Source organism: Pseudopipra pipra, chromosome 5, assembly GCF_036250125.1.
Source record: "Pseudopipra pipra isolate bDixPip1 chromosome 5, bDixPip1.hap1, whole genome shotgun sequence".
Lineage (NCBI taxonomy): Eukaryota > Metazoa > Chordata > Aves > Passeriformes > Pipridae > Pseudopipra > Pseudopipra pipra.
The window spans coordinates 42,939,216-42,966,697 of record NC_087553.1 but is presented as its reverse complement, the minus strand read 5'-3'; the positions used below and the strand labels follow the sequence as shown (position 1 = coordinate 42,966,697).

General features: G+C 37.0%; 1 protein-coding gene across 9 annotated transcripts in view; it reads right to left on the bottom strand.

Annotated features, from left to right (window-relative positions):
* Positions 1 to 6,942: 6,942 nt before the first annotated feature.
* Positions 6,943 to 27,482, bottom strand: part of TAFA2 (TAFA chemokine like family member 2) — a 178,306-nt gene continuing 157,766 nt past the window's right edge. For 5 of the 9 annotated variants that reach the window (XR_010430804.1, XR_010430800.1, XR_010430803.1 and 2 more), the window contains 3 exons: positions 26,811 to 27,056; positions 9,210 to 20,505; positions 6,943 to 7,937 (listed from right to left, as the gene is read on the bottom strand). Coding sequence is in view for 1 of the 9 variants with exons in the window: in XM_064655813.1 (XP_064511883.1) it covers positions 20,497 to 20,505 (9 nt within the window). In the remaining 8 variants the exon portion in view is untranslated. Of the gene's footprint in view, positions 7,938 to 9,209; positions 20,506 to 26,810; positions 27,057 to 27,482 lie in introns of those variants that run through there. The other 4 variants (XR_010430797.1, XR_010430798.1, XR_010430799.1 and 1 more) reach the window with 2 other exon arrangements.

The following is a 27,482-nucleotide window of genomic DNA, read 5'->3' as shown; positions in this document are numbered from 1 at the left end:
GGAAATGTGGGAGGACTAATTTGTGCTCACATGGAGCTTTCTGAGTATTTTGCAATCAAACAAGGATTGTCCAAAAAGTATAAGCAGGAAAAAATTGCTTGGGGTGAATAAGGAAGAACAAGCTCAAACAAAACAAGGAGTGGATAAGCTTAAATGCATAAAATCCAGCAATGGATATTAAGTTTGTAAATGATAGTCAAGAAAAAACAGATAAAGAGAGACAATATATAAAAGCATTAGAGGGTATGGCAAAACAAAGTGAAATGTCTTGTACTTTATGGAGAAGTTAAGCTATTAACAGATAACATAGTAAAGGCAGAAATGTCCCACGGTTTTTCACTTCCTTTTTCATGAGAAGGTTGATAATGATCAGATGCTTCACAAGACTACTGTTAACAACAGAGGGTTGTGAACATAGGCCAGACTAGAGAAAGAATACCTCAGAGAATATTTAGGAATTCAGGAAAGATATATATATTCAAGTCACAAAGCTTGAGAAAATTTATCGTAGAGCAAAGCAATCTTTGAATTGATAGTGATTATCTTCTAGACTTCATGGAGTATAGAAAAAATCTGAAAGGGAAGGAGAAGGATAAATATTTATCTTACCTTTAAGAAAAGGAAAAATAAACACCTGGAGAATTTGAAATTAGTAAACATAACTTTTTTTTTTGCAGAATGATACTGAAGTAAATGATTAAATAATCAATTTAGAATTTCCTAAAACCAATGAAGCGGCATTAAGCATCCACTATCCATTTCTTGAGACAAAACCTGTTAAATGACTAACCTGTTTGCATTTACTGGCCATTTCTCCTTCAGTAAACAGAGCAGAAGCAGAGAGCGAGCTGTGCACTTAACTAGGGAATGGTTTTGGCATAGTGATTCTCAGGAGAAAAGCAGGAGGAAATGGTCTACCATGGCATTGTCCCAGCCAATGAAAAAGGCAATGAGAATTATCAGTGTCTGGTATTTTGGTTCTGACTGAACACAGATGCCTAGCAGGTAAAAGATCCCCTTTTAACATAATTATCACTAGGTTGCGTCACACTGGAAGATCATACTCAGTGGGGATGAGATGAGGCTGCACTACATATAAGTCCAATCAGTGTTTTCATGAACAATATGAATAGTGGGAAAGTTCCTTATAGCATTTGTGGATAATTGAGCTGGGAGCGGCTGCAAGCACTTTGGAGAGTAGGTTTAGAATTCAAAATAATTTTGATAAATTGGTGAAATGGGCTCAGATCAATATGGTGAAATTCAATAACACCTATGAAGTACTACAGGAAAATCAAGTGCAGACATATAACAAGGGAAACAAGCGACTAGGCAGCTACGCTGCAAAAAAGGATCTGGGGTATATAAAGAGTGTAAAACTGGATATAAGTCAACAGTGTGCTGCTCTTGCAAAGAAAGGATGTAGGATTATGCCACATAAGAAACAGAAGGCAACCAGCCTGCTGTCTGGGACACTAGAGTGGCATCCACTGGAGTCCAGTTTTCAGCAGCACACTTTCAGAAAGATATTAATACTCCAAAGAAAATGCGGAAGACAGCATTAACAAGGAAATGGTTTAGAAAACACAAACTGCAAAAAGGGGTTGAAAGAACAGAGTACTTTTAGGCTGAAAAAGTCAAAAGGGAAGGCAAGATCCATTCCATCATTGCAACTTTATGGTCTGTCACAATTTTAATGGCTCAGCTGACTTGTCCTGAGTAGGTTTTTTCCTTTACAATTGTTAAAAAAAAAAAAGTAAAAAAAACTAGACTAAATTCTTCCACATTAGCAGCAAGCTAATAGCTGGGTGAATTAGAACTGAAGTAGCCTATTTATTGTGACAAGCCAATTGTCCCATTTTTACACTTCTCCACCTAAATCCTGATTTCTTACAGCTTTTCTTAATAATCCTGTGACTGTAGGATGTAAATTAATCTGCCTTTGAAAAAGCGCAACTAGACATTACCAGCTAGATTTAGTTCAGCGCATGATTTATTAACTGGTACATTTATGAGCATAAATTGATCTGTCATTTTTAGAACTATACTTGATAATATGCATAATCCTTAAAATATGCAAGATGCAGATAAAAATGCAGTCTGTTAACAGGAAGCCATTCTAAATCATCTCCAAAATCATATCACTTGAGATCACACTTCTCAGCTGATTTCTGCTTCTTTAAGGCTAACTCACTCCCACAGTACCATAAAAAAATAATGCATTTTCACAGAAGAAACTTAGCTCTTTTGTGGCACTTGAGCACAGTGAAGTTCTTCACAAGATTTGAGGTAGAGGGTAATAAGCCTTAGATTTTACCAACTGGCTTAGCGAGTAAAGAATTTCAGCCAGAAGATCATACTCACTTGTTTACACTGGAAGATGAAGCTGGAGGAATAGTACCACATTACATCACCTTGGAGACCATGACCTAGATGCAGCATTGAACCTTTATTTGAGTACAGAGAATGTCAAAATGAACCTTCACTTTCTTGTTCAGGTAAGAATCAAATAAATGTAGGAAAAATTGCAGACCAATCCCCAGCAGACACAGACTACTTACAAAACTGTTCAATCAGACAACTGTGTTTGTTTTCAGAGGCTTTAGGGTAAGCTTGTGTTTCCTCTTCCATTTTGGTTTTCCATTGCTGGAAAGAGCATTTCCAGATTTCACAACATATTTCCCTTGCAGACAAATATTCTTTCTACTTTCCTAACATCTGACTAGGACAGAGTGATGACCCATTAAAACTCATGAATAAGAACTGAAAAGTTACTTAGGAGTTTTAGCAGTGAATTTAATTTTTCTGCTGTTTTTTGTGTCTACTTTGGGCTGCAATCCAATATGACAGCAGTAGGTCTTAATTATATGCTAAGGATTCACAGATAGATAAATAGAGAGACAAAAGCAGTAAGGTAATTGCTTCTAGTGGAGGGGGCAAGAGTGGTGCTAAAGAGGGCAGATATTATAAATGCTCCTAAATCAAACCATTTATTTTCATATATCAGAGCTTGTTCTACTTATAGCTACCAACGCAGAAAGTTCCACATTTTTAAGAATTTGAAACAGATCATCTCAGTGAAGGGATGAGAAGGCTCTCAAAAAAATGCACTGTTATCAGCTCCCAAACTAAGCCCAGAGTAAAGAGGAGAATGTCAGAAGAAACAGGCCAGATCCAGCAGCTTGAGAGAGGTGAGTCTGCTGCAGCTCCACAGCCTGGGTTCAGCCAGTAACAAGGCTGAGTGTAGGCTCCCAGCAGGCAGATATAGAGCATATGTATGCATTGTACATATTATGAAATATATGCAACTAGTCATCCAGCTAACATGCACATCACTCACACAAACGCACAGCACAGCGGCCTCACCCTGCTCCCCTCTCTGGCTGAGCAGAATGGAATACTGATAGTGAGAATGTACATTTGTCTCTATATGTATATGTGTATATATATGCATAAAGAATGAGAGAGAGAGAGAGAGAGAGAGAGAGAGAGAGAGAGAGAGAGAGAGAGAGAGAGGGGTCCATAGCAGCCAAGCTTGCTGTGGTTTCACCCTCTGTGTTCCATTTTGGGCGTGGAGTCTGGCTTTTACCACACAGCTTAGCAAGGGGAAGTCAAAGACTGGGAATCACAGTCAAAGATGAGAAGGAGGTAGTCACTTAGGCAGGATAGAAGCCCATTCAGGATCATAAGAAAGAGGGAAGTCTGTAGAAAATTAAGACAAATTCTGAAATTATGGGAGAGGGTTCTTTGATAAAAACATAAGAATACAGATGAGGATTTATGGACTTGGTTTGGTTTTGAAAAATGTATCCCACTGAGAACAGTTAGAGAATCATCAAAAAGAATATTTTGGTTTGGAAGGGACCTAAAAGGTCACCTAATTCCGACTCTGTCACCACATCTTCCATTAGAACAGGTTGTTCAAAGCCCCATCTGACCTGACCTAGAACACTTAAAGGGATAGGGCCTCCACAACTTCTCTGAGCAAACCCTTGGTATGTCTCACCAACCTTATAGTAAAGACTTTCTTCTTAGTATCTAATCTAAATCTACTCTCTCAGTTTAAAGCCATTCCCCCTTGTCCTATCACTACATGTCCTTGTGAAAAGTCTATGTAATCCAGGACAAAACTAATGTTTTAAAAATTTCCTTACTATATCTTTTCACTGCATGTCCTCAGTAGAACTCTCTTAATCATGTTCCATAAGACACAGATGTTTTGAATAATGAATGAGAAAACAAAAAAATTATCAACTTGATTCAGTGCAGGCACAAACAATTTAATAATGATTTATGGGTTGAGTATACGCTTGTTTGCTACTGCTGCATCACAAAGTTGTCATAACTGCAATTGCAGCTACATTGTGATACCACAGACACTTAATTTTTTTTAATAAAAGCTTACCAAAACACACAGTGGACAGAAGCTCCAACCAGTGTTTGGGAGTGTTACTCATCACAGTTGCTTACCCAAATATCTGATTGAGATTGGCAAAACAACTTTAGGTGAAATAAAATCTTCAACCATTATTTGAAAAGACACCATGGCACTGTGATATCTCTACAACAGGGGAGGTGCCCTACTGTTCTCAACAAAGAAAGCCTGCCAGATGTTTGCCAATTTATGCATGCCTTATGCCATGGCCCTTCACAGAATTTAGGATGTAATGGAAGAGAAGCCAGCACAAGAGGAAGGCAAACAAAATGAAGGAGTAATAGAAATGGACGTTTTGAGCAATAGAATAGGGAAAAGATGTCAAGTCCATTTTGTCAGACACTTTCTCAATCCTAATCTTCTCTGCATTAAGATACCCCTTTTTTTCTAATTAGGCTTCTTATAAAAACACCAGTGAAAGCTTTATTTAAAAAGCTATTCAATATCCGTCCTTGGAGATTTTTAAAACTAGTCTGGATGAAGCCCTGAATAACCTGATATGACCTCAGAGACAACCCTGAGGTTGCACTAGAGACCTCCTGAGGTTTCTTTCAGCCTGAATTGTCCTGTAATTCTGTGATCCTAAGAAGCTTTGTACACCAGAAAGTTCATTTACATATCTGAAAGCAGCCAAGGCATGTTCTGAAAAGCTTGTAAAGATGTCATATCTACAAATGTCTCTTTCTGCAGGCTATCAATTTCAACTGTGAATAGATATATGGTATAGAAGTTTGGGGTGTTTTTACCTCAAGAGCTTTTGAGTTCAAGCCAAACATTCCATCTTAGAATGTCGTTTTGTGACATCTGTCAGTACAAATATCATCAAACTATGACACAAGAAGAGGGTGAGTTTCAGGGAGGAGTCATCTACTCAGAGGAGCTGTCAGCCTCATTAGCCTGCAGCAATGAGGCAACAGATCTTGGACCTGTATCAATAGCTCCTTTCTTCACAATTGTCTCTGAGAAGACTCCTGAAGTATTTGGTTTTCTAGGTTGTTATAATAGAGCTGCTGTAAGATGATGTTTGTATTATTTTTTTTAAATTCATTGTGACTTTCTGGGATGGACTTTTCCGTCAGCTAAACCTACTTTCCACTGTTCAAGCAGCATGAAGGGTATCATTGATAACTGATGAGCAAATCTGCCTTAATTCTTCTGGTTATACAGCTGATCATTAACAGTTCTGGAATCTGAAAAGGTCTCCCAATCCACTAAAAAGCTAAATGAAATTTAGTGCTAGAAAAATAGAGTCCACAGGTCATACTGTGTTCTTCTGTACTACAATAAAAGGTCATCTGAAAGTGAAGTCTGAATACTTTGTGGTTATTCTACCCTTATCCTTTGTGATAAAGGTGCCAGCAAAAGATGTTTAATGATGACACCTTTGAAATACAAACATTCATCCAATAGAAACGAGTGAAAAAGTGAACAGATTTGCAAGATCCACTGGGGAAAAATAATCCCCATGAAATGGAAACCACTTCTTGATCCAGAGCCAGACTGCAAGGAATTAGTCTAATTTGTAATGGTTATTAGTGCCATAGTAGGATTTTCTCTGGCCCAGGAAAGGCTTACTGGAACAACATCCAGCACATAGTCAGTGTGCAAAATACTCATAAATTTGTCTAAAATCAATGTAGCGCTGAGTACCTGCATTCAAATATCCCAACCAATTCTCACAAGAATCTTGTACAAGATTCTTCAGAGCCATCCCAGGTTTATTAGCAATGTAAGTAACTGAACAAAAAATAGCTATATGATGATCAGTGGGGAAGGACTCCTGTAAGTGTGATGGGGATTTTTGTTGGCTAACCACACTCATCAGTTCTGTGTCTCTGCCATGAAGTCGAAAGCAGAATCCATTGGAAGAGCTTTCTGTAAGAATACTCCAATGTTAATTATATTGAACTATCTTTCAAAGGGTCTGCACCACTTCTTAGACACCAAAGAAACTCCTACTTCACCAAGGATAGCAATTTTTCTTGTGGAGTGGGCTTCACGTACTTCAGTGTACTCCACAGCACTTTCACAGCCCCTAGAAAGCACCCTAGAAGCAATACAGTCCCAGCATGAATGAAGGCAAGAAAACTCTGACAACCCTGTGAAGGCTGATATCTGTGGCACATGTGGTGATCTAGATCACTCATTCATTGCAAATGCATATATTTTAATGGAAATAACTTAAACCTGCAGTATTGTTATGTTATACAGTTTTTAAAGAATTGTCTGTTTAGGGGTTTTTTATTGTGATGGTGAGAGGACTGCTAATTTGCACTTAGTATATTGCATCTGATAAATTTTATGGGCTTGACTGAATAAGGGTTGTTTTTTTGTCAAAGAAAGTGTCAATTTAAGTGCAAGCCTCTATGCTTTCTACTTCAGGGACATAGAGTGCTATTTAATTGGCTTTTACAGATTGCTTGCTGATTTTTGATACTTTAATAAAACCCTTTGGCATTGCCGTGGTTTCTCATTTCCTTACAATTAAGCAGAAAACAAGTCCTTAATAAAAATACAGAACTTTATTAAAATTTGAAATATATGCAATAAAAAAATTCCAGAGCAGTGCAGTCCAACTTGTGATAGCTAACAAGGTATTAAAGTGCTTTTTTAAATTATCTAACAATGCTTAGTCTAAAAATAAATAAGAAAGGAAAAAAAAAAAGTTAATTAAAACCAAAGCACCAAACCACAGCTTGTAAATAACATTTTAAGACTTCCTACAGGCAAACAGAATGGTATTAATATCTATTTTCTTCCCTACACCTACCTTTTCTGTTATGCATGATGAGGAGCTGTACCTGAACTGAACAAGTAGGGAGTATTTGTTCTGTTCTTCTTACAATTACTCCAGCTATGCATCCCCTAAAATATGTGAATGTAGCCAGTAAATCCCAAATTTGGGTGCTTGTTTGTTCCTTACCTGATGGATTACCAATGTTGTATAGCACCTCCCCTGCTTCTCTCATCTATTTTGAAACTGTAAGGAACCCAGAGCCGGGGAAAATCCAGTCCATCTGCAATAGCTGATATTTCATGATGCCATGCAGATAGAAAAAACATAGCAAAATTTCAGCCTGAGGAGGACATTAACTGCATTTTGTTGCACATTTCAGGTGCAGCAAACTATTTTGGTGCAAAGGTTTCAATCCTGATCAGCCAGAGAGGAGGAAGTGAATGGGTGGTCTGTGTTACATATGACCCCGTGCATGTTTTGTGCATCTATACATGGGTGCTGCTAAAAGTGCCAGTCTCTTGCCTATGTTGGTCTGCGTTGTATTGTTTGTACATATGTGTCTTCAAAGTACATGCCCAGCCTTGCTACAGCCCGGACCTGGAACTGAGACTATCAGAGGTGATATCTGGCAGACTGGGAGGAGGAACCTTTTGTGTCTGAAAGCTCTCAGGATGTAGCTTCCCCTAACATTATTAGAAGCTCAGCTTCAACATAAAATTTTTCCTCCCAACAGTTCTTCTGTAGGCCAGGTTTTTATGTATACACCTGTCATGGTTTGAGATAGCCCCAAAAATCCAATTCCCTAGCTCCATCCCCCTCCCACATCTCAACCCAATGTGAGATGGGCTTTTCCAGACAAAACACACCAGACTCAAAGTGGGGGAAAGGGAATATATTACAATGACTGAACAAATAAATACCATATCACATTATACACACGATCACAAACTATCTCTACCATGACATATAGTATTTACAATGGATCAGATCTCCTCTCCCCTCCAAAATAAAAGTCCAGGAGGGAAAGAAGGACAGATCCCTTCCAGTCCTTAAGCGGCAGCATCTTCTGAGGCAGCAGGTTTCTTTCTGTCTTCTCCACATGCAGCAGCTGACAGCTGGCTTTCTGCCAGCACTCACGAGAGAGGTATCCAAACTCTCTCTTGGCCCCATCGCCTCAACCGAGGGGTCTTCCACGGGCTTCGCAACCCCAGACAAGGTCATATCACCACGTCATATCACGAAGACACAGGGGGGTCTTCGTGACGGTCTGGTATCTTGCAGGAGACTCAAGATCCTTCTTGCAGGGCCTCTGTGCCCTGTCTCTCAGGCTGCCACCGTGGCAGCAGTGCAAGGGGGGGGGAGCCAAGGTCAACTCCCCCCGCGTTCCATCTGGCCGTCCCGGTCCAGCTCCGGGACTCTCTGAGCTTCTCAACTCCTCTCTCTCTCTCTAGTGCTGCATGTCTAAAACTCTTCTCCTAAATAGGAGTCCATGTCCCTCTTCTCCAAGAGGGTCTCCAAGGGAGTTTTGGGGGATCTGCTACAGTCTTACCCCAAACTCTGTCTCTCAGCTGCTGGCTCTCTTTCTCCTCCCTTTCCAGGAGTCTTCTCTGCAGTGCTGCATGTTGTTTCTGCTGCTCCTTCAGTTCAGGTCCTTATCTCTGGCTCTCTGCCACCGTTTCTCTGGTCAGTCCCGGCTGCTGCTCTGTGCCCATGGAGAAAAAACATCTCCCGGCATAACTACAGGCACCTAGCCCAGCTTTATGCTGTTCCAGGTCCCCACAGTCCCCCCCAGCCAGGGGCTGGGAGGCCAAAGCCCCCCTGTGGGGCTTAGAGCCCCTTCCTCGTGGCTCACAACATGGCCACCCCTCCTACAACCAAAATTACGACCCATCTCTTCTGGTCTGGTTGTGGGATGTTTACATTTCTGCAGGAGCGCCCATTGGGCAGAACTTCAAAACTTCCAGGAGTTTCCACCCCTTGGGGTCTACCACTTTTCTTAGCCTCTGGGGGAAAACAAGATTCAAACCACGACAACACCAATGTCACATTGTGATAAGGAGAAACCTGGTATTGCTTCAATATTTTAGAATGAACATGAGTAACTACAAGAGAAGTTTCCAGTCCAGAGGAAAGCTATCTTGTACAGGCTTGTCTGTGTGTGGTGAGAAATGTTCTTCACTGATGGCAAGGCTGGTCATCTGTTCCTGGAGTGGCTGGGTCACAGTAAGGAACATGCATGCTGTTGTGGTTTAACCCCAGCCAGCAACTAAGTACCACGCAACTGCTCACTTACCTCCCCAGTGGGATGGGTATGAGAGTCAGAGAAGAAATAAAATAGCCCTCATGGGTTTAGATAAGAACAGTTTAATAATTGGAACAAACTAAAATTATTATAATAATAATAATAACAGCACTAATAATAATAATAGTAATTTTTAAAAAAATTAAAAGGAGGGGAAAAAAAGGAAAAAGGGGAGAAAAAGAAAATCCAAGAGAAACAAGTGATGCAAAATACAATTGCTCACCCACTGGCCAATGCCCAGCCCACTCCTGAGCAGTTATCACCCCTCCCACCCAACTCCCTGCAGTTTATATACTAAGCTTGATATTCTTTGTATGGAATATCCCTTTGGTCAGTTTGGGTCAGTTTTCCTGGCCATGCTCCCTCACGGTGTCTTGTGCATCACCTCAATGGCAGAACACAGGACACTGAAAAGTCTTTTACTTACACGCTATCTATCTAGAAACAAAACACCAGTGTGTTATTAACATTATTCTCATACTAAATCCAAAACACAGCACTGTACCAGCTACCAGGAAGAAAATGAACTCTATCCTGGTACAAATGTGAACAGATGTCCTTCAAGTTCTACTCATAATATCAGGTCTCCTTCCCTTCCTCACAGAAGAAAAAGTATCAGAGTCTAGTTCTGTTAAAATTGCAAAGCATACGTAAGTCAATGAAAGGTTTACTGCAATGAAAATACGATTCCTCTATTAAAAAAAAACAAACACACAACCCCCCCAAACAAACAAAAAACAAAACAAAACACGCCAATCAACAACAACACCAAAAACCACACAACAAACCCAGTCAAAACCAGAGGAGAACTCAGCACAGAGACAGATCCCAGGGTAGATTGCACATGGCACTGCAACTCTCCCATCGCATGGCCTGGACAACAGACTCCATTACACCTATTCCAGTTCAGATCTCTGAAAAGTAAATCAGGTCATGCTGCTTGGCAGTTTATTGTCCCTGCACACATCAGATCATTGTGAGCTGGCTCAGATATCCCTTCAGTCTGCCGTGTGGATGCCCCAAAATGCACACAGATCAGCACACTTTGCAGTATTAAACTCCTCGGCTCAGACACTTAGGCATTGACACAGCATTTTTTTTGTAACTGTAAATGAAGCATGTTGAAATTCTAAGCAAGCACCATTCTACAAGCACCAATATTTCAACCAAACCCATTTGTGCACTTAGTGGTTGATACACAGCCCACTAGAGACAATGGGAAGACTGCCATTAACTTCACATCAGGATCATAAAAATGAGGCAGATAACTCCCATTAATGTTAATGAGAGTCATGTATATAAATCACCTAACCACTGATGGAAAAAGAAACCTTCTTCTGTTCTGCGTTTTACACAGCTCCCACAGTCTGTGATGTTCATCCTCCTCCAACAGCATTGTGAAGACAAAAGCTTTTTCAACAGCCACATCTTTCTAGTGATTTTGCTTTCTACCAACATGAGTCAAGCCTCATGTAAAGAGAATGCATTTAATCATACAGTCATGGAAAAATTACATTTTAACATGGTAATGAACAGACTTAAAATACAGCAAAATTATTTTCTAAAGGGAAAATTATTATTTCTCAATTATTGTTGTGTAAGTACAACTTACACAAACAACTCGTTTTTCTTTTCAATTCATTTAAAACAAAGAAAAATATTTTTCTAAATTTGCATTTTAACTAAAAAGATAACTTTTTCCCTTTTTTACCCCTCTGTGACCCAAAAGATGTGTTTTCTACTGCCTTCTACGATTGCTTCCTGCTGTCTTTACAGCATACAAAATCTCTTGCCCTACAGTGAAAGCATACACAGACAAACATATGCAGATTTTATAGAGTGGGATACAACAAGTTCCTATTTGCTTTAGTGTACCTTTCCTCTCTACACAGTGGGCACGTCCTGGGTAGGCAAGGATTAGTGTATCCAGTGTATCACTAATTTTGGTCTAATATACCAGTCCCTAGTGGGCTTTTGTGTAGCTTGAAACTGTTTTAAAAACTCATTAATTCTACACACACACACACACAGAGCTTTCAGATATTTAGTGTTTTTTCCAATTGTTTATATTTGTATAAATATGGACATTAAAATTTCAAAACAAACAGAAATTAATTTTCTCTTTTTAAAAGAGAAGGTAAAACTATAATATGACATTTATCTCATTATATATTTAAATTTGAGAAGCAATATAATAGCAATCCAGAGGCTGCATTGTCATGTAGATTTTTTAACAATGGATGGTCAAAGCACAGTGCAGGAAAAATGAGTTATCATTAAAAACTTGACACCACCAGCAGATATTAGGAATATAAAACGCACTGCAAATGGATTTTTAGTTTTCAAGACTAGACTGCAGCTGCCTAGCTCCACTAGGTTTAGTCTTTCTTTGGCTGCTTATCCTTAACTCCTTAATGTGGCACATTAATTATAGTCTCTCATAGGTTCCACTCTTTCAGATCCCCATGTCTAGGAATGTTGCCACTCAAATAGCAAAGTGCAAGCTTTCCATCATTCTAATAGTTAAATAATGGTAGTTGAAGCAGCATGAAAGGTCACCTTGACAATACTCTGACTGGTAAAAAGTAGCTTAAGGCACCACAGTTCTTTATTGTGAATGAATTGAATGAGTTTATGACTATTCAGGACATTTTAATCATTTATAAGTTTGACACAAAGTAAGAAATACTGTTTTGGAATTGCTATAGATAATCAAATATATCAAATTTAAAGACAGTATTTACAAAGCATGTTTTCTACTATACTGACCAACAACAAAGTAAGGAGAGGCAGGAGTTGGAATGAATGCTATAGTTTTTGGAACAGCCAGCACAGGTAGTCAGTATGAGATGTAAACCTCTCTAGACGACCACAAGAAGCTTTAGTTACCAGCAAAGTTCCCAGAAAGCTCTATTTCAGGATTTAAGGAGCACAGGCATAGAACAAAGACCTTGCACAGGGGCTTTGAGAGGAAAAGTTTTATGCCAAATTACTTTTATAAACTGATTTTGGTATGTGTTTTATGGCAGAAAAAAAGAGCAGGACTGAATTTCCCATATTTCTCTGTTGGAGATGGAACTAGGACCATAATTACCACAATTACACAGCAATGTGATATCTGGTGAAACAGTAAAGGAAATCTAAATTTTCTGTCATTTCTATTTTGTTCTTACCCAAGTCCTTGATACTTCATGTACTCTTTCGTCTAGATCTCCAAATTAACTGCAGCTTAATTTTCTGAACTATTTCGCTAGAATATTAAGACTAGATTTACCTGGAGAATAACTTAAGACAGTAGAGCTAACCTAGGCACAAGCAGCCTTGAACTCCCTTTTGTGTCCCCTTTCAGAACTGCTAATTGCAGAAATAGATCAGATTAAGGTCCTTGTGTTACAAACTTCAACAAAAGGTGAGGTAAGATCCAAGCTATATGGACTTGGGCAGTAAACACATCATTAACTCAAGTACAGTCAGCACTTTAGCTCCCAGTCTTCTGGTATGTCTCTATTTCCTTCCAAAGACATAAAAATGTGGAAAATGGTTGCTACTTTCCTCATCCATTAGGAATATTAGGTAGAGCCCTCAGTTTGAAATGTGCTGGATACTTGATTGCATACATCAATACTTAAGGTTCCATCTTTCAAGTAGCTGTTAATGTTTTATATTGCTATTACAACTGCACAAATTTCTGTATAATCAAATTTGAATCAAAGCAGAGGGCCAGATATTCTGAATGATGGAACACAATCTTACACATAGGAGCTAAAACTTGCTTCACTTAGCAAGGTCTAGTTATTTGCCTGAGAATAATTAAATCAGTACCTTTTCAAGGTTCTTTTACTACTTCATCATCTAATTTCTAATGTAGGTACTGACAGAATGGAAAAACCACAAGATGCTGATGAAAGACTTACCACCTAAAGAGCATTTCTCTGCAGTGACTGAAAAAGTACTAGCTGATGACACTATTTTAAAAGGTGCCAACAGTAGCAGACAGATCGGCTAAAACATTTATAGCACAAATGAGTAAATTTTAAGAGGATAAACAAATAAGTGCATTGTTCAGACTGGTGTAAAATAACAAATTTTAAATTTTCACCTAATAATAAATATTTATCCTGTAGTTGTCAGAAAAAAAAAACCAACACAGAGAACAATCATGGTTGTCAGTATCAAGACAAAAGTTTATGTGGTAATGCGTGTTTTGCTTCCTGCCAAGGCTTGCCAGAGCAACCATTCTTCTCTGAAAGATGCAGGACAAGTGGTACAGCCTGTCAGCAGTATTCTGCACTACTCTGGCTTAGAAGAACAGTATAACACGATCCATTTCCAGCAGTAAAGGAGGAGCATCAGATGTGAACTTCTGGAGGCCCCCTCTCACAACATGACACCAAATCTTGGCTTCAGGCAGGCATATTTTCCCACAAATACGCACACAACTCTATTGCAAACACTACCTAAACAGCCATTTTGTGTCTCGTTTTAAAAAGGTAGTGACCTAGATGGACATTCTACGAACATATCTGACATTTTTAAGGCCTGTAGAGCCACACCATAATAGATGTCCACACTGTTTCTCTGTGTCCTTCCAGTATTTATTTAGGTATGACATTTGATTCTGCTCCATGCAATAAGCGACACCCTGCCAGAACCATTTCTTTGGGAGCAGGGCAACAATGTCTGCAGAACTGTTTCTCTAGAAACACTTTCTACACTTTCCCTAAGTGATAGGCCATATTTCACCAGCCACTGCAGTAAGGCCATAGTGTTCCCAGACATCAGTCTATCCACCTCCCACCTTATCCAGTGGGTAGCTTATGCTAGTACCCACCTTCACTACTAGACACTTTATAGTACCCCAAATGCTCCCTGTTGAAACCAGCTTCATGATCAGTATTGAGGAAAAAAAAAAAAAAACAGAAAAAAATTTATCATAAACCAAGAAAGAGTCCTAAGTGTAACCAAAAAAGCATCACAAACATCAGTGTATAATATTTTAAATTCATGTATGACTACCTTATTTTTGTGTTATTTAACTATAATATAAAGGATAAATAATTAACTTTTAATATTTAGAAGTCATTAAAACAGCTCTGCACTAGATATGATCCCCATTCATTAGTCAGCTAAGATGAATGAAAGAAATGTTATCACTTTTTTTGTGAAACACAAACAAGGTATTCATCAAAGTCATTATGTTGACACTGAAATCACAAATATATAGCAAAAGGCCTGATCCTGCCATCAGACTTATATAGGTGGAAGTTTGACTTCTGGTCACTCCTATTAGTGGAAACATCTTAGACAGTTATAGTTGAACTGAATATTTGGAAAAATAATTAAGGGAATACAGAGTTGACCTCAAATTAGCAGCAAAATTCCCACTATTATCCCTAATGTCAGGTTTTAACCCATATAAGTGGATTTGAATGCACTGAGATAACAGCTTCACAAATATTGATATCCTTATGAAGTGGAAAGAAAGAGTTTGAACTTTCTCTGCTAAGTTTGCCTGTGCACAGAGGTCTTCTATAATATAAATTTAAATACGCAATCTGTTTTATAATGTTTTCCATCATCTCTCTTCTCCATATGTTCTCCCACTAGGAATCTAATGAGTTCTACATATGAGGGATGACAAGGGAATATGCCTGAGAAATAATTCCAGCAATTATGGCATATGGAGGCATTGTTTTTTGAGTCATTTTTGCCATGAACATTAGGCAGAGCATCTGGGACCAAATTCTGTCTACCTGCCTATGGACATTAGCAAAATCATCATCTCCCATTTGTAAATTCTGCTGAAGTAATCTGCCATACAGAGAGGACCATTTCATCAGCTTTATGATCAGAGAGCATATTGAAACACAGTCCATTTATAGTTAGGAAAAAATGCTTCTCTTTAGAAAGAATAGTTTAAACTGGAAACTATTTTAAGATAAAATCATAGAAACACATCTCCCTCTCTTCTCTCCAAGAACTGCTAAGAGCCTGTGTTCAGTTCCAAGCCACTATGTATTAAAAATCTTTTCTCATCACTACTAAAGTTTTGTAAGAACTGTCTGGATCCCAGCAAAAGAGAAAATGACCAAAGAAAAGTAGAAAGAACAATAACAAAAAAGAGACAGAAACTCTAAATCAGTAATAGGAAAGGTTATATTCTCCACGCCGAAATAGGACAAGGCATCCATAATTAATTATAAAGAGAGAAACAGACTAAAAAAATTCCTTTATGTGAGGACACAGCAACTAAAATAAGTAGCATATATTTTGTAAGTTCTGGATATTAGTTTTAAATACTAAGACACAAGGCTGGAGAATTCAAGTACAGTTTCTGTCATGTTTGTTATGACAGTAAGAAGAAAAGAGTCCAAGAGATTCAACCCATATGCTGATACAGGGTAAATTTTTAACTTCACATATTCCTCATACTCAAGAAAAATTTCTCAGCAATGTGAGTAACATAAGCATTTTTATACGCTTTTTTCCCAGCTGTGCAGTTGAAACAGTGAAAGCAAAGCCATAAATCCCAAACTAGAGTGTCGCTAGGTTACTTCAGTGTTTTAGGGAGGGAAACAAGAATGTCCCTGCTGTTATAGATGACCTAAACCTAATTTTACAGATATGAATGTAAACATAATTTAAAGAGCTAATACAGAACTTTTACGGTTAGGGTTACATATAAGCAATAATATTTCTATTATACAAACTATTTATTTAATTCAGTTGGGTAATAAATTGGTTTTCAGAACTGAAAGCCAGATATATTTCAAGTCTTTCAATCATTTTTGATTGAAAAATAATATTGATGGAATTAGTGATATTTAATCAAGAGAATCTACTAGCAAGGAAAAATTGGATATCACTTGCCATTGCCACACAGAATTACCTGTATACCAGCAAGGAGGGAGTGAAAATAAAGCTCAGCTTCAGGTTGCTGACTGTACCCCAGTGTTCACATGCTGGATTCACTTCCCTAGAACCTACATCTCTGGCTGTGAAACCACAGTACAATGGTTTTGACTTGTCTGGCATCCCACTCACAGTAGTCTGAGAAAGAACTGTCATTCCCTTATACAAGAGTTTCCCATGTCACCATTAGTGGCCCTTCTTCCAGATGGTCTTACATTACTTTTAGATTAAGAGACATTGACAACACTTATAATCCTGTAAATGTGTCAAAAAAAAGTTGTGGGAAATGCAGCCTTTTCATATACTACCTCTTCTAATTACCACATAAGCAGTACAGATGAATACAGAAGATACAAAAACAACTAAAATATGTGCAGTGACTCTCTGTAAAGTGATATCAGAAAGTTACATAACCTCTTCCAGAAACAAGATCAAAAATGTCATCTGGAAATATTTTCTCATTCTATGAAAGAATAAACAGAAAAGTTTATTAGGTTACAAACTGCACTATAAAGACAAACAAAGTGACTAGGTAATTCTTCTTAATTTAATACCACTGAATCCTTGAAAAATCATTTAATGCCATGGGATTGTTCAGGTGTGACATTTTTTGACACAGACTTATCTAACTATTGGCAAAAAGAAACTAGAGATTAAGGCAATACTTCTTGTACAAACCAAAACTATACTCCCTTTCCAATATCCTTGCCAATATCTTGGTTAACCACAGATGTGTAAAATTCGAGGCATGTAGGAGGAGGCAGTAAATCAACAGATATGGATGCCAATCACATATTTCTGTTTTGTTTTTATAGACTTTCCTGGAAAAGTATAAAAACCAGCTGTACAATTATAATGAGCAAAAATTCCCTGCATATATTGTTATGAAACATAACAAAATAAAATTCTTTATAGCAGATTTTTAATTTCAAAACAAATGTATCTGATGCAGTCTGTGTTGCAGTGTTGTTTTAAAGGCTAGCATTCACTTATGACCAATAAACTAGATATCACCAAGATCTATACTTGAATGGTTTTTAAGCTTTATTTTAGATTTATTAGATCTGAATTGGAATTTTTTTTCATTAAAATTCATATCAGGATTTCCTTTATGTTTTGTTGAACTGATCCAAGACATTCAGTGAGAGAGCAGTGATTTTTCTTTCCCTCTCAATGCACTGCCACTTAGAACTGCGGAACAGGAATGCATATTCTGCAGTTCAGAGTTCCTGATGATTACTGAATTCAAAGGGTAACATGGATTTCCCTCTGCTCATAATGACTGATCATTTTTGTAAACAGATGAAATAATCTAGAAAGTAGTATATAAGGAATAAACGAGTAATTAAAGCAAGAATCATCCTCACATGCCTACAATATGAATGCCCGTGGCTGATCCAGTCCCCTGTTCTCCATTTTCAAAGGCAGCACTAAACCAGCACTGTGGATAGCTGAACTGTGGTTCCCAGCTTGCTTCAAGGTGCACAGAGTTCACTGTCAAACTGGATTTTTTCCCTTTCTTTTAAACAGTTCAACAAATTAACCTGAAATATTACTTTTTCAGGGATGTCTAGCATCCATGTCCTGTTGCTTTTTAAAATGTCTAAGTGATAATTTTCCAGGATTCACATTTTGTGAAGAAAGAAAACATTTTTATTCCATCTGGCCTGAAGACAACAGGCCAGTACACCCACCAGAATTTGCCATAACAAGGCTAGAACAGTTGTGTTAGATATCAGTTTCCTTTCAAAAAGGACTTTTAATGTGGTAGGAGATATTCCCTGCTCTACTGAAGAAATATAATGCTTGGGATTCTTATTCAAGAAAAAATTATTTTGTTTCATGGATAAACAGAATAGATCTCCAATGTGCACATCCATACAGGGAACTCTATTTTATATTATAATTTTATTCACTTGCTATGAATAGTCACAACATTAATTACTGCAGATAATCTATTCAATATATTTGAAAATCCATTTATTTTTATTTATTGATATGCATGTGTTACACTTCTATATAATACAGTACTTTCAGTATTGGTTTAAGAACAAGGAAACAAAGAAAACATTTAGTTAGAAGCATGATATAGATTTTTGGCCAAAGAGAGGCCATATTCAGAGTCTACAAAACAGCACATTTATATTTTGCACTGTCCCAGACGATCTCTTTAAGATGCTACCTTCTGTCCTGAACTTGTTAGCACAAATCCATACAATACTAATCCATCCTAAAATACTGAGATACCTAGTTGCTGCTACAGATTATTCTAATTAAATTTTAATCAGAAAATAAGATCTTTTCCTGCCAAAGATTTTTTATTACTTCTCAGCAGAATGATAGAATATGCTTCTCAATTTTATTCCCAACAGTCATTTATTTTATTTAAGCTCTCCTGTGCAATAATACAGCAGAGGTAATGAAATGGTTTTGGAACAACAGGGGCTACTGTGACAGGCAGAGCACTCCAGGGTGTTCATCTATCATGGAACCTAATATATAACTAAACTAGCCATGTCAATGGCTTTTAATGATAAAATATTTTCCCTCTTCTGTCTTGTTTTGGTTTTTTTGTCTTTTGGGGGGTTTTTTGCTTGTTTGGTTTGTGGTTTATTTTTGGGGTTTTTTTGTGAATCTGGTAACCACACATAAGCTTACTCCTATGTACTTTTTACTACCACTGTGTGTGTGGCTTTCATGTCAATTCACCAAAGCATAAAGTCAGAATTCCCTTACCCTCTCTGGTCAGCTTCTTTATGCAGTGTTTCTAAAAGGAACTGCCAAATTTCTGTTGTATCAACATTACAGATGGTACAATATATATTAAATGGAGTATAAAATTATACATTCTGTAATAACTTAGAAAAAAGCTCAGAGATGCTTAAGGCCTTTAAATATTGAGGATTTTTTTCATGTAACAGCACATCACAAAGTTCAAAAAAATTGCTACCAAAAAAAAAGAAAAAAGAAATTTTGGAAAGGATCAGATCTGAATTGGATGACTGTAAGCAAGCAAAATACCCATGAAGTGTAAATCTGGGTGGGCACTAGGACTTTTTTCCTTTATAGCAAACAGACTGAGCAGACATCTACATAAGCATCCATCAGTACTTAGGTTCAAGCAAGAGATTTTATTTTTTAATAAAAAGACAAAAATTCTGAGTGATTACCATCCAATTTCATAATTGCAAAACTCATTTACATCCCTGCCTACCCTGACAAAAAAAAGATGAAATACCGTCATTGGCTGCTTACCATGAACTTAAATCAATTAAAGGTTAGGAAAGTAAAGTACACATTGGGAACACCCATCTCCTTCAAACTAAATGGAAATGTATATCTTAGAGGTATAAAATGCTTTATAATGGAGGTGGTAATTGAGTTTTGACCACTACTTTTTTAACTGTTAAGTTGCAGTGGCTGATTAGCCTTAGGCAAACACGTCAGCCTGACTATACAATCTAATATGACTGGTGTATTCAGATAACTATTACTTGTCAACAATAATTATTAACAATGGATATATAATTCCATTCCTATAACAAAAGCAACTTCAAGATGTTGAAATATGTATCTTTCAGAGCTGCAAGATTTGAACACAAATAAAAATGTCTAAAACTGCGCCATGCCAGAGGACCATTTCTGCAACAGAAATTTAATTAAAGCAATGTGCAGTACCACCAGCAATCTGAAAGTGGACCAGGGATCATTTTAGAGGGAAGGATCCAATACATTTTGGAGGTTGACTTCATCAAGATGAAAAGTCACTGGTCTGCAATGGAGAATCCAACAGTTTGCTGCTTTTCTGCACCTTTAGAGTATCAACACATGATTACAGCTGCAAATTCCTCAGCAAGTGCAATTTTACAAGTGTACACAGTTCAATCAGTTGAAATCTTTGTGACACAGAAGTTCAAAATGACTTTCCAGTAGTTTTGATCTCAAGGCTGTTGCTGATTACAAGACAGATTCTCATTGAAACAATTGATTCTGAAGGATACACTCCAGCAGTATAAAATTTCACTTCAAGGATTGCCTGGAGGAATGAAATTCCCACGTGTTGTATTTAATTTTATCAGCCTTGATAGTGACTTGATTTGTCTTTAGCTATCAGGTTACCTGTAAAGAAAAAAGAAAATCAGAAAATCAAAACTGGACATAGTGAATCTACTTCTGAAGTACTGGAAAATGAGACTGAAATGTAAGATCTCTGTCCAGCAAAGCGCTTTCAATTGTTTTTAAAATAGGTGAATAATCACAAATGGTATTAGATGGCATTGCTCCCCAATTTAAATCGTGTGTTTAAGTGTTTTGTCAGAATTGGATCTGACAAGGAGAAATCAAAATGTGACCATGCCTAAAAATATAATAAAAAAATTTAAAGTTCACAAATTACCAACCCACAAATTTTTGTTTTCTGTTATTCTTTTTTTTATTGTTAAAACTTCTATATAGTAACAACTATGCTTTTAAAAATGTTAGCTATTGCATATAACAGTGGCTGATACTGGAAATGTATTCTTCCATTCTTTGCATGCTTCTTTACAGGACAATCATAGAATCATTTATGTTCTAAAAGGCAATGTCCTGTTAAAGGCTAAATGCATCTCAGCAAATAAATACTTAGGGGAGAAATACTCAGTGGAGAAACAGGACAAAAATCATTCATACATTAACGAGAGAGAGATATTCTGTTATTCACAAGGTACAAAATTACCAAGGATTTAATTTATAGTGGTTTCACTCAGCCTAACATGAAACAAGAGTGAAACAGAAGGACCACAGAGAAAGAGTGGGAGACAAAGCATTTCACAGTAATTGGATTTTCCCTCTGTCTGATTTGGATTTTAAACACTAAAAGAAAAAAACAACTGTCATATCAAAGAAATGTAACTTTGAGGAATATTTCTGCTGTGTCAGTGGATACAATTAATCACCATGTAACATTTTAATATCAAATTGTGTCATGTGTCAACTCCCCAACTCTTGAGGAACAACTCATTGGAATGGTCACAACAACACTTTATGACATCGAGGGGCATATGCTTCTCATTTTGATCACAGAGAGAAGGGTCATGCTCCTTAATGATGAAACATTCTTTTGCCCTCAGCAAAACTGTTTGCATACAGCTCTTGTCAGCTCTGCAGAGTAAAAATATAGAACAGAATACTAAAAAGACTGTTTGAGGAGTTCATTGCTTCAGTTTGCCTTCTCCACCAAGTTGTTTCTAGGAACTGCACTTAAGGCAATAATAAAATCGTGCTTTCTGATTTTTATGATACATGGGCTTATTTATTACACTGCTTTTATTTTGCTTTGTTCTTGTTGTTGGAAACAGCCTCATGTTTCCCCTTCTACAGTGGAAGATTGCCAAAAAAAAAAAAAAGAATTAATTTAAAAGTCAGGCTACATATTTCAGTGTCCTGCACCAAAGCTCAAAAGGCTGATGCAGCATCTTATTGTTATTTATGTTTTGCATTATTGTAACAAGCTGGAATTTTACTCATGGAATCAGGTGCCACTGAGATACATAATGTAAAATACACATCTTCTGATCTTATCCGCAGGTGATTTTCATTACTTCACTTGCAATACATGTCTATCTCTATCTACCTATCTATCTATCTATCTATCTATCTATCTATCTATCTATCTATCTATCTATCTATCTATCTATCTATCTATCTATCTATCTATCTATCTATCTACCTATCTATCTATCTATCTATCCAGTAAAGAGGCACTAAGGCAAATAAGGGACAGGAGCTTCTTCATATGAGGAAAGGCTGAGAGCACTGGCACTGTTCAGCCAGGAGAAGAGGAGGCTCAGGGGGGATCTCATCAATGTGTACAAACACAAGAAAGGAGGGTGCTAAGAAAATGGAGCCACACTGTTTTCAAGTGGTGCCTTGTGGCGGGAGAAAGGGCAATGAGAACAAACCAAAACACAGGAGATTCACTCTCAGGAAAAACTTTTTTACTGTGAGTGTTACTGAGTACTAGCACAGGTTGCCCAGGGAGGTTCTCCATCCTTGAAGACATTCAAAAGCTGTCTGGTCCTGGGCAGCTGGCTCTAGGTGGTTCTACTTGAGCAAGGGGATTGGACTTCCAGAGTTCCCTTCCAAACTCATTATCCTGTGATGTATTTTTTCTATTACATCCAGCTCTGCCAGTGCATTGGCTAAGGTGATAAACTGCAGCTAGCAAAAAGAGTATTTTTACACATACATGACTGCTCAGTTACAGGGCTGCTTGGAGGTGCAAATGTGTTCTCTTCAGTCACAAAGAAGCTCCATAAAATCACAATCTCCAGATCTATTTGCTCCCCCATCTAGCTCTACAGCCCTGTGGTGAAAATATTACTATAAAAGCAATATACACTGTCACATAGATTAAATAAGTGATATAAATAAGAAAAAATCTGATAGCCATTCAAATCTCTGCATTATAACAGGTGGCTAATCATATACAAAGGTCATTTTGCTTATACAGACTGTACAGGAAGTCAGGCTGCGCTGCATGTTCTTAGTTTTTACATTACATGGTTGGAGTTTTTAACTGCTTTCCCTTGACAGAATTTTTATTATTCCACATCCTTTTTTTTTTTTTGTTCTGTTAACCACCAGGTCACACAATGCTACTCCAAGTAACACATACAGTGGTCCACATTTGCCTCTAAGTGAGATGGTAATGCTTGTTATGTGCAAGCACAGATTACACATTAACATTAATGGAAGTTATATATCCATACACCATACACATTAGGGAGTGAATAAACCTCTTGGTTGGTTAAGGCACTTTCATAAAGAAGTAATAAAATTTTAGCTAATACCTAGTGATGGTATTCCCAGAAATGCTTAATTTTGGATATAGTAAAAGCTATTTGGTTTAAATGTCTGGGAAGTAAGGTAGTAAGGTACTGCGCCAAAGGCCTTTATAGAAAAGGGAGACCAATAACAGTATGTGTCTGATCTTTAAAATCCTAAGAAAACAGTAACACCCTGAATAGGTGGAAATCAAGTCTATTCAAGTTTTCAGTTAATAATTATTATATATGGAGAATTAACAATACAAATGAAAAAAGTACATGAAACCTAGGTGTTGATCTGAATTAATTTGTTCATTTTTGGAACATAATTACTCCATTTATGCTAATAAAATTTTTCACATAGTTGTTATATCATAAATACACTGCATTAGACTCTCTTCACTTTCTTGTCCTAAATGTGTAATTAAAGTATAATTACTCTGCAGTTGCAGACTTTTTAATTTAAATTAGTAAGTGGTTGCTGTAAATTGGCTGTAATTGTATGTGAACTCACTTTTTTATTTTAACTCAACAATATACATGCATATAAATGCAGTTGAAGTTTTCTACATTCTTCTGCTCACAAAATGTTCAGAACAAATTCAGTCTTTGGGTAGAATATTTTTGCCAGGGTAACCCAGAATGGAGTGGAGATGAAGGAGATGAAAAGACCTCAAGGCATCACATTAGAAAAGCTACCAGCTCAAGAAATTTTTTTGGACAGCTTACGTTCCAATGCTGCTCACAATGGGTGAAAAATGTCCTCACTTGTGAAATCCGCACAGTGGATGAATACATGAGACAATACTGTCTATTTCATAAGAATAGACAATAAAAATCCAGACAAGTCTTTTACTCAAGACTTCCTTCTTCCTAAGAAGAGGAAGGGAGATAAAATAAAGACTATAAGATGTAAAGAATGGCTGAGTATATATTCCCTGAATAGTAAATCTTTTCTCTACTTTGATGCACCAAAGCATCAAAGTTATGGAACCACAATTAGATATAGTACAAATCTTCTGTTTCTTCAGAGAAAGAAATTATCACTAATAGTTTGCTAACTACAGAAAAGTTTATACATGCAAATGAGGCACATAATTAATTATTATTTAATAGTGTTAGGAGAAAATAGATACCAATATATGGTATATTGAAATTAAGTGTGTGCTATAACATTTCGTAACACAACTTTGTACATTACAACTTTTTGACTGGCAGCTCTTTGAATTTTTTCTATGTTTATTGTAAACCATACATAAAATCCACATCGAAAAACGGCTCTTGAGTTTGCAAAGTCAAGCACTTGAACATTAGCAAATTGCCTTTTTATGTGTGCCCTTGCAACTGCAATTCTATCTCTTTTCCATCATGCACAGTAAAGAGAATTTAGTGGGTGAGAAGATTTGGGGGGCAGTCTATAACAATGTCATCAGGACTATGTATCAATGAAAATGCAGAAAGGGGCAAATTTTTAAGTCAACGTTTCATCACTCCACTGATGGAAAGAATGATGGACTCTCTGTTCAAGGTTTTCTCCAAAGAAACAGAAAGAACTTAATACTTAGAGGTTTTCTTTCTAACTAAAACTGTTCCATCAACCATATAGGATTGTGTGTGTTCATAGCCTGTGTCATCTGAGCATACTCAAGCTATCTTTTTCTCTTTTTTTCTTTCCTGAGGCACATAAAACAGAGAAAGGAAATTAATTTTTGTAAAAGCAATTAAAGCTCACCCTGAGCTAAGTAGAATTTCATGAGACAAAGAAAAGCCATCTTGGCACCCCTAGCATTCTTCTCTAAAATATTAAAGACCTGTGGGAAACAAAAATGGTATGGAGATTTCAATCAAAATTAAAAAGAGTCTCACAAATTTATTTAATGAACAACATGAGATAAGCTAAGTACAGGGAATACCACATGAATCCCTTAAGTAAGTGCTTAAGGAAAGAGGCCTAAGGAACGGCTTGAAGAAATGCCTAGCTGTGTATTGTCCTCCAAGTCATGGAGATAAGACAGGGATCCTATACCAAAACAGCCTTATTTGTATGCAGTACATTTCCATCCATTTTGTGTCCTTATTGCTGTATTTTTTCTTGTAATGTATGTAAAAGACTACAAAAAAACTAATATAATGGTCAACAAAGTGATTCTTTAGCAAATGGAATGAACTTGAGAGGGCTATATCAGTCATATTTTTTCATAACATCAATAACTTTGTTTTGGTAGTGAAAACTTAATACAAATATTACCATGCAGAAACAGAAGGGCCCATATAACCAGAAACAAACATCTGCCAATCCTTTTTTTCCCGTTATGCCCTCTGAGAATGAAGTTGACATTGGAAATGAATCTTTTGAACAGATGGAAGTACACTATTTCCTGGAATTTCAAAATTCATACAGTGTTTTTGCCATGCACTATCATTCACACGTGGCTTATGAAAACAAATGACAGAGTGCATTGCCACTTGTGCATTCACATTCAATGAAACCGTGTAACTTATAATCTTGGAAAATGCTTCTGTTCTAAGACTACTCTCTTGTACCAGTGATACTCAAAAGTACTTTGCAAATGTTAACAAAGACAGGTTCACAATTTTCTGACAGCTGGAGAATCATGTAATTTATTTTCTAATGAATTGGGGAAACTGGACAAAAAGGTGTTAAGGACTTTTCTGCAATAGGGCTCCTACATGCATATGCATTTAACAGTAGGTAGGTGTAGATTTGGGTGTTCATGCTAGATAACTAAGCTTCCGGAGGAACGAGGAACCATTTCAAAAGACTGAGAAATATTAAGGTGACCCAAGCCCATTTCAAGGGACCTCCAGTAGAGAACCATGAATTAGGAAACAGGCTTTCCTGTTTCCTTACTTGTTTCAGTATTACAGATGGCTATTTGACTTGGTCTCGGGAAAAAAGGCAAAATTTGAGTGATTTGTGAGCAGTCTAGAAAACAGATATTTAATGATAACTATATGGATTCAATTAGCTTTAGTGAAAATTACATATTGGAAGACACTTTTTCAAGTCACAAAATATTTCATTTCTGTTTACCTAACTTTTTATGTCAAGACTCAAGAGCTTTAAACTGTTCCCTTAGCTTTACTTTAGGCACTGTAGTATGTAAAGTATTAGTCTAAACATGTTCCCAAGTCTGTAATGGAGCAATTTAGAATACCAGATTCTCAGGCCTGTCCTTCAGCAAACAAGGTTAGCTCATTTCATTAATTAAACAGAACATCACCCAGTACACTTCAATGGCTCAAAAGTTTCACGTCTTTGATAACCATAGACTCCACAACTTTTTAATTCTTTCATACTTTTACTGCATTGTGATTAATCTGTTGTTTTCCCGTGAGAGTGACTAACTTGAGTGACTGGGTCTACCTTTGAAAGTACTGAGGGAAGAAAGATATCTTAAGGCACCGAGAAGCATCTAACTGATACACTGAGGCTACTTAGGAGCACAGTGCAGAGTCTCTCCAACCACCCTCCTGAAGCTGTGCCTGAATAAGCCACAGTTTCTCAGTGTCTGCAGCAAACTGCACAACTACAATGAGGAGTAAGATACAACAGTTCCTGTTAATAATGTGTAAACCTGTATTTGTACACACCTGCTGCTCTGTGAGTAATAAACGAGGGCTGGAACACATTTTCTGGAGTGATGTGACTCTTTATTCCTCAACGAACGTTCTGGCCCTTCCTTAGAATCCGACCAAGACTAGGATTCATCACAACTAGTGCTCCAACGTGGAGCCAGAATATTTTTTGTGTGGAAAAAACAAATATTGTCATCAGGCACAGCAGAAACCTCCTTTCTCTACTTCTCCATTCGGCCTTGAGGAGTTTTACACGTTTGCCTAAGAAACAAACACATGTCAACTACTACACTGTTATGAAATTAGTTACAGAAAACAAAACTGGGATAAATAGAATTTTTTTTAAATTACAAGGAAAAGTACAAAATAACAGGAAGAAACAAATTTCAGAATCAGAGTAAATTCTCTTACGAAAAGTGCCCAAGCATATTCAAATTCAAACTCTTATTTGTCACCAAAAAGCAATAGAAACTGATATATTAGACTCATGTTTGAAAGTATATCAGCAATATTTAAGTATGACAAAACAGTAATTGAAAAGTTCTTCGAGAATAAGTCCATGGATAGACCTGTGATACAGAAAAGAGTCATGAACTCAGAATACAATTCCTTTAAAATGAAAGATATGAGTGTGTTCTTATCATAAATGTTTAAAATAAAAACAAACAGAATCAAAACAAACAGGAA